At 31.7% G+C, this 9,094-nt stretch overlaps 1 protein-coding gene across 8 annotated transcripts in view; it reads right to left on the bottom strand.

Annotated features, from left to right (window-relative positions):
• LOC145279936 (protein EFR3 homolog A-like) overlaps nt 1-9,094 on the bottom strand; it is a 271,461-nt gene that overhangs the window by 73,851 nt on the left and 188,516 nt on the right. For all 8 annotated transcript variants that reach the window (XM_080131520.1, XM_080131519.1, XM_080131515.1 and 5 more), the window contains one exon: nt 6,187-6,265. In XM_080131520.1, the coding sequence (XP_079987646.1) occupies nt 6,187-6,265 (79 nt within the window). The remainder of the gene's footprint in view (nt 1-6,186; nt 6,266-9,094) is intronic.

The raw sequence follows: 9,094 nt of genomic DNA, 5'->3' as shown, positions 1-9,094 counted from the left end.
ACACACACACACATTTTCACTTTTATAGATATACTAGCATTTCAGCCCGGCGTTGCCCGGGTGTTTGGAGGTGTATGTTAAGCAAAAAAAAAAAAAAAAAAAGCAGTCAATTTTTGTAACTTTGACCCCATAACATTTGTTTTGGGCTCAAATCAAGTTATTAAGTTAGATCCATGTCCGAGGAACCTATATCTAAAATTTCAAGTGTTCAGACCCACAATTGTGGGAGGAGTTTGGTAGAGTTCTCAAAGGTCAAATCATTGAACTTTGATCCCTTAACAGCCAAATTTCTGGCTGAAAACCGATCACATAGATTTTCCCAAATCTTAGTACCAATTTCGAGTCTGTGGACTAAACATTGACAGAGTTATTGTGTAAGGAAATGTACACACACACACATACACATTCACTTTAATAGATACATAGATTAAAAAAAACAATGTTCACAGGCAATTGCTAAAAAAAAAAAAAAAGTAGCTTTTCTTTTTTTTTTTTTTTTTTTTTTTTGGTAATTTAGCTGAGATTGTTAATGTACAAATTTACCACAATTTGTTAAAATTATGGAATCTAAAAACATCTTAACTAAAAGCTCTTCTTTCCTGATTAGTTGCTGCCCAGAGGCTGATATTTTATTTTTCAAGTTGGTAGTTAGTTGTTCATTATTATCTGGATTGTGTCTAAATTTATTTATGAAAGAGATAGTATTTTTAATCAGTATTGCTGGAGAGTCATGTACTGTTTTTAAAATTACTGAAACAGCTTATGATCCTGTTCTAATTCATGATTTAAGGTAAATATCCCCCTGTATGTTTCACTGCAATATAGTTGATTCCATATTTGTATTTGAATTTTACAGTGGTAAGTTGGCTTATATAAATGCTACATCAGCAATACGAGAATTTAGTTAACATCCTTAGGAATTTAAACTGTATTTATTTTTTTCTATAAATGACTAAAAGTTTTTAGAATATATTAACTGTTCTTAGCCAGTGTTACCCACGATAAAGGCAAATGTTTATTTTATATTGTAATTTAACATACTAAGTATTTTGATTTATCTTTTATTTTATTAAAAACAACTGTTAATTTGTAACAGATTAAACAAATAAAAGTAGTCACATTACTTTAAAAAAAAAAAAAAGTGCTTATTTTTGTTGTGATTCAAGTAAGATATGGCAAAAATAAAACAGGAAAACTTGATATATTTACTTATCAGTGAAAAATGCTAGTGTACAACCAAAAATTATGGAAAATTATCGAGTAGAATTTTAATTTAAAAAAAAATCAAATTAATTTTGGAATCCATAAACTCCAAACAATAGTCATGTTAAGCCAAGCTTGTTGTAGAGGATTATCTCCCTTTTTTTTAATATCAACATGACATGCTGGCTTGTCATTCAGAGATTGTGGATAAAATAATTTTACTACTTATTAAAATTCTACTTTGCTTATTTCCTATAATCTTTCACTGATAATGAAGTATATTCATAAGTTTTCTTATTATTTTGTATTAAACTGTCACATTTCATAGGAATAGACAAAAATAAGCACCAAAATCTATAATATAAAGCTGAATGTCTGTGTGTATGTGTCTGGTCACGAATAGGCTCCTATATGGTTGACTATTATAGAAAACTGATTACATAATTATAGAAGATGCTTTGAGACACAGGAATGGGTATGTTTGATCTGGCAGAACAGTGATTCATTAAAATTGTGGGGTCTGTGTACGCGCCTGGTCCACAAAGTATGGAAATAAAAATTTAAAAAAAAAAAAGTTTACAAGTGTTTTTGATATAGATGTACATAATAATACTTTGATAAGTATGTTTTAACTTAAATAGGGAGGGTATAATAAAATTGTGGGGTCTGCGTTCGCGCCTGGCCTCCATAGAATGGAAATAGGCACAAACTTTAATAAAGACTTTTCATATCTATCTGCGTAAGTATACTTTGATAATTATGTTTCAGTTTGAAGAAATATGGTATAATAAAATTATGGGGTGTTCGTTCGCACCTGACCTCCATAGAATGGAAATATGTCAAAGTTTACAAGGTTTTTTTAATATAGATTCACAAAATATTGTGACAAGTGTTTCAGTGTGAACAGGTATGGTATAATAAATTATGGGGTTTATCTATTTTATTTTTACTTTCATCATATTTTGCTTGGGTTTTGATACCCCAAAAATAACCTTCTTAGTGACACTCAATATGGTTTCCGTTCTGCTAGATCTACAGCAGATGTGCTTACAATTATATCTCATAGGATTAGCAAATCTCGACGGAGGCCACATTTCTAGGGCAATTGCTCTTGACATATCTAAGGCCTTTGATAGGGTATGGCATAAAGGTTTACTTCATAAGATCTCTAGCTATGGTATAGCTGGAAATGTCTTCTCAATTATTAAATCATTTCTTTCTGATAGGTTCAGAAGAGTAGTAGTTCAGGGGCAAAAATCAGAAGCTCACAGTATAAATGCTGGAGTCCCTCAGGGGTCCATCCTGGGCCCAACTCTTTTCTTGATCTACATTAATGATCTTCCAAATCACATCCTTACATCATTTGTAGACATTTTTGCTGACGACACTACCATTTATGGTAGCACATCTAAGACAGTAAACGACCAAGTTCTCTCCAATTCTCTCTCCTCTGATCTTGAGCACGTGGTACAATGGGGAAAGGAGTGGCTGGTTACTTTTAATGCATCTAAAACCAAGCTTCTCTCTTTACATCATCAACATTCTGATCCACATCTGGCATCAATTGAAATGAATGGCTCTCGTCTTCAGGAGGCCTCAAGTTTTGACAAGCTTCTGGGCTTGACCTTTACTCCTGATCTGAAATGGAACACGTACATCAAATCTGTTGCCAAGGCCGCTGGAAAAATGGTGGGATCTTTCTATCGATCCGGTAAATATCTCACTGCTGATGCTATTCTCTATCTATATAAGAGCCAGGTACGTCCAAGGATGGAATATTGTTGCCACATCTGGGCAGGAGCTGCTAGAAAGGACTTGTCCTGCCTTGATAGAGTTCAAAACAGACTTCATAGCCTCATAGCTGTCCTTTTCTCTTCCCTGCAACCTCTATCTCACAGAAGAGATGTTGCGAGTTTGTCTCTGATGTATCGTTATTTTCATGGAAAGTGTTCGACTGAGCTTCAATCTATGGTCCCCCCTCGCCAAACTTTCACAAGAAACACTCGTCTAGCTGTACACACTATCAATAATGCCCCCCACTCTTTATCTGTGCCTAAACCTAAATGTAGATTCCATGAACAAAGCTTCTTTCTTAGAACTGCACGCCTGTGGAATTGTCTTCCGTTTTCCTGCTTTCCGGCTGACTACAATATGGTTGTGTTCAAGTCTAACGTAAATAAGTTCTTGATGAGCCGTTCTATATAAGTTATCAAATTTACCAAATTTTCATTACTAATGATTACTATATTGTCCAATGTCTACTGTACACTCTTTAACCCTTATCCTTGAGTGGCCTCTTGGCCTTGATAAGTGGTGATGCCTATGTAAAAAAAAAAAAAAAAATTCGAAGCTATCTCTTTACAACCTTTCCTTTTCATAACCTATCATACTTTCATAAATCAGAGTCCATTTTCTGTCGGCTGTTTTTGAACCCAGTCAAGAACGGGTACTTTTGCTAGTAAAATATATAATTGTTCTTATCTTCGCCTGGGTAACACCAGATAAATACTACTAGTTAATATTTTCACTTATGGTATTGCTCTCTCATATATATATATATATATATATATATATATTACACATACATACACACACACACTCAAAATGAAATATTCATATAGAAACCGGTAAAATGAATTGAAAGTAAGATGTTCTTTAACAGAGTTGAAAAATATCTTTTTAGCAAAACATATCTAGTTTGTAGGAATAAACCTATTAATGACAAATTTTGAGAAGCCAACTGACTTAATCTTATATATTAGGTACATACATATATATTTATATAATAAAATTGCCAGACAAGTAAGCATTTGTCTGTAGAGATTCATGCTCAAATGTAACATTTTAAATTAACATTTTTAAACAATTTTATTCAATTAATGAATATCCAATTGAAAAAAAAGAACCAGAATGCAAAAGCTGGTTTGTTGGTTATTTTGGTGGATTGTCGCAGCATGTTAGAAACAATAAATGTAATTCAATTCTATTGCTTTCAGAATAGAAATACTGCCAAATCAACTCACAAGTAAAAATCTTAAGAAATTATTCTGACTACTATTCTCATCTTGAGTGTTATTCAGTTTCAGCCAATGTATCCTCCAACCTTCTTTAAGTATATCTTGTTGAACTCTGGATTCTTTCTGGTAAATTCAGGAATCTGTAGAATTTCAAACAGAATCCTATATTTAATCCAGAGACAGGAGGTTCTTGTTCCATCAGCCATGATCAGGTTGAAGACTAATTGAACCTTCAACCTCCAGAAGAGTGTCACTTATAACTGAATTTCACCTAACACTTTATCAGTTACACTACAGATCCCTGCAGATGAGAACCGTAGTCCGACTAGTCCAAATTAGCAATCCTCATTCAGAAATCTAACGGATTTGATGTATTTTATTATGCATTAATATTATTGGGCAAAGCATGAACTCGCAATTTCCCTGCGTTCAGTTAATTGCGTACAATGAATCATTTGTAATCAATATTGTTTTGTTTTTGTTAGATGAAGATCATTTGGATTATTTGGATTGCTGTTCTAATCTTGGATTATTATTGAGAACATTCAAATGAGATCCGTAATCCAAACGATCCACATGATAGAGTATTGTTTTGGTTTTAACCAAAATATAATACATCATAAAAGAAACAATATCAAACTTTTGTGGCGACAATACAAAGAGACAAGATAAGCAATCAAAACTGGCATGTGCCCTCTGCAAAAAGACAGTGGCCATGCACAGAAGCAAACATTGACTTAGATCAAAATGTAATATCTGTCCTGATATTACACTTCAGCTGTTCTGTCCTCAGTGAAAAAATCTTTCTAGATTGAGGCCATTTTTCTTCTTGTTCCAATCTAATATCTTATATCTAAATCTGTCCATGGAAAAGCAAATAAATGGAAACTTAAAAGGGTAATGGTCGAAAACATGTTACTATGTTAAGTAGTCAGAAGCGTCGGCAGTCTAAAAAGCGATATTGTGTCCTGCAACAAGTCATACAGCAAGCATCATTTGTGTATGGTTAGAGTGTTACTCTTAGATCAGTGCAATTCAAGGTTGTTTTTTGGTATCTATCTGATGTGGAGTTCCAGTGTCAAGACTGAGTTTGCCCTGGAAATACTGTTACAATTTTTACAAGAATAAAATTGTATATTCTTATTATCCGTAGAATCAATGGAATTGCATATTCTAAGTTTTTATTTCAAATCACTCAGACCTAAAATGGAAAAGTTACATCAAATCCATTGCCAAGGTGATTTGAAAAAAAATATATATATATAGTTGGGTCATTCTACCATTCATAAAAGAGTCTCACTTCTGGCCCAATCCTCTGTATAAGAGTTGGGTGCATTTTAAGATGAAATTCTGTTTCCACACTTTCTTGCCTTGACAGACTATAAAACTGACTTTGAAATCAAGTGGGAAATGTCCTCTACTCCACTTTATAGTCTCTTTCTCAAGAGACATTGCCAGTCTTTCTTTACTCTATCATTTTCCTGGCAGGTGCTTCAACAAGTTTCAATACATGTCCACGCCCTATAAAACATAAAAAAAAAAAAAACATTTTTAAATCTAACTACAGTCATTGTCAATTCCCTTTCTTCCTCCATGTACCTAGAACTAAACAAAACTTCCATGAGAAAAGTTTCTTTCCTTGTACCATCCGTCTGTGGAATAGTATACATTATAACAGGGCTGCTTTCAAACTACCTATAATATTACAGGTTTCAAGTCCAATATAAACTAATTCTTGATAAACTGTCTTCTTTATTTCTGACCAATTATAACAACTGTTACAAATCCTCTTGCTGTTTCACTGTCTACGTGTCCAAATCAATAATCCTTATCCTTAAGTGGCCTTTGGGTCTTGATAAGTAGTGAAATTACTTGCAAAAAAAACTTGCCATAAACTTATTTTCTAATCCAATGAAAATTACATATTCAATAAACGAAATAAAGACAAATGTGATTTTTTACTTACTTGAATTGAATACATGATAATTTTAAAACATTTGACAGCAAATTCATTCGGCACCCACAAATGATGTAAATCAAGATGTCTGCAAAGGATTACAATGAAACAATATCAATCTCATGTATTATAATTAATGTACAAACAAAAGAGCAATGCAAAAGGCTAGACACATTACATTAGTAGATATAAAAAAAAATTGCATTTTAAACAGAAACATTATATAATTGTGTTGTTGGAATTAGTAAAACTTCCAAAAATTACAGAAAATGATTGAGTAGAAAAATAATTGAAAGAAAAAAAAAATTAAATAATGCAGTGTTAGTTTGTTAAAATAAAAATAAGTTTTTTCTTTTCTTTTTTTGCATCAAATTCCATAAACCGACTTATCCCCCTTGTTTTCAGTTAACTTTCACTATTTTAAATTAGAACATGGCAGATCAAGAATGATAATTTTTTTTTTGGTTTCTTATAAAAAATAGTTCTAGCAAATCTTTTACTTGATCCTTTTTCAAAATTTCTGGAATTTTTACTAATTTCGACAGGACACTAAATTACGTAATTTTATTTTCTTAAAATGCATTATTTTATATACAATTATAATGCACAAGCACCCGAAGAGCATGCATAAATTATTGTATACAATGTGTCACGGATAAAAAACGATTTTTATATCAGATTGCTTCAAGCCAAATGCAAGATCAACAAAGATGCAATAGTTATTAAATCTGTAGAAAAAAATATTGGCAACCTTATAATAAAAATGGTGGTTGTGATAGCTAAAGTCAATACACAGATAATTTAAAACGTGCACAACTGATTCTCTCCACATGACAAGCAACATGTACCTTGTGACAGACACTTACCTAATCAAAGATGTTATATAAATTTTTCTTTCTCCTAGAGGAGTTTTCTTAACAAGGTTTGTGAGTAGTCTATTACCTCTAACCTAACTGGATTCAGACTGTTACTAATGGAATAAAGGGAAAGAGACTCAGTAGCAATGACAGAATATGACTGTACAAGTCAATAATTCATGCCGATATCTCTTATAGATTGTATAGATTTTCCCCAGCTAAAACCCAAATATAGTTTTGCATACGTTCAAATACTCTATATATGAAGTTTCATGTCTGTAGACCAAAAACTGATTGAGGAGTTTGGTAGGCAAAATTTTTTAAACATATATATATGCATACATAAATATATATAGAAAGAGGTTTGTTTACTATAACCTTTTTATGCAAATATTATGCAAGTATAAATCATGTAGAATATCTGCATGAATATAATAACACATGACAGTTAACTAAAGATGATCATCCCATAAAAAAAACTGAAAAAAAAATAGGGAATTAAAATGAATGTTTAAAAGAATATGCAAATTAGCTAGGTCTTTTGCAGATGAATGCAATTCCATGACCCACATATATAACAAAGTTGTATTTTCTTTTCAAATAATTAGAAAAAAGGGTTTTTTAATATGAAAGTCAATACACAAAAAAAAAAAAAAATTTATAAGAGTATACACACACATTTTATTATTTATTTGAAGGTAAACAGTTACATATGGTCACTACAAACAGCCATCTGTTTCAGTCAATGAGACTGTCAGGCGACCCTGAACCATTTGACACCATAGAAAAAGGGCTGACTGATTCACTCATTGACTGAAACAAATGGCTGTTTGTAGCGACCAAATGTATCTTTACTCATCAATAAATAATATTTTGCTTTTGTTATCGAGCACTATCTAACAACCTCGTATTCATTAGTCCCTACTTTTAAACATCTCAAACATAATATATATATATATATATACACTAGTTTGTTTTGTTTTTTTTCAGAGAGAAATTGCTATTTAAATGTAATGCTTGATGAACCTGTTGATCAAATGCTTGATGCAATAACCTCTAATTTTTTGTGTGTATATTTGTTTTGTTTTGTTTTTTGTAGGAAAAGAAAGTATTTGTATATAAATTTAATTTTCTTATTTTGCCATATAAAAAAAAAATGAAGAAAAATAATATTACATTTTCTTAAACTCTGGTTTAATGTGATTGTGATTATATAACATTCTCACAATTCAACTGCACCTGTAGCAGACGGATGATGAGTTCACCTTGGCCATCTGTTTTAACAAGGATTTGTAAATTTACATCACATACAGGGTTGTATCGGAAGCAATTAAGGGGTCACTGGAGTTGATAAACTAAATTGAATTTAACATCAGTTGAATTTGCACTTTATATAACTAATTTATTCTGGTATATAAATCAGTTCTAATGATAAAACTATTCAAGTTAGGAGCATATGCATAAGCTTCATAATCACCAGGGTTGTGACAACAGCATATTTTTTACATTCTTTTGACTCGAGTATATATCCGACACAGACTCGGCTAATTAACTGAGAACCACATCAGTCTATATAAAAACATAAGATGTTAACAGATATATATACTCAAGAGTCAAAACAATAAAAAGAATTGTTTGTTATAGCCCTAATAATCACTTAATTATATAAAGAGAAGTCAGAGTCGCTCAAAATAGAAGAGTTTGAGTCAAAGGTTTTGTGTTTCTACTTCAGTCCTGTCCATATTTTTGTCAAATAGTGTCATCAGTTTAAGCTGATCGAAGAATTGCGTGTTAAATTCTTCAGTGCTAATGGTACATGACATTGCTAGCTTTAATGCTATTGCATTGTTATAAATATTTGATAACTTGCATGGACAAAAAAATATATAACAAGTTTTTTAAAAAAAAAACACTGTTATAGTTAGCATTTACCTCCCCTGTAGCGAGTTGAAGCAAACAAGTTCAAATCGACCCATTTATCAAACCAATAGTTGGATCAGCCTTTCTAGACAAAACCTTATGATCTAATTATAGTGTTATAACAATTTGACTTAATAATT

Source organism: Euprymna scolopes, chromosome 7 (assembly GCF_053919585.1).
Source record: "Euprymna scolopes isolate OS-2025 chromosome 7, ASM5391958v1, whole genome shotgun sequence".
Lineage (NCBI taxonomy): Eukaryota > Metazoa > Mollusca > Cephalopoda > Sepiida > Sepiolidae > Euprymna > Euprymna scolopes.
Note: the sequence above shows the minus strand (reverse complement) of the source record. Positions and strands in the feature narration are given on the sequence as shown.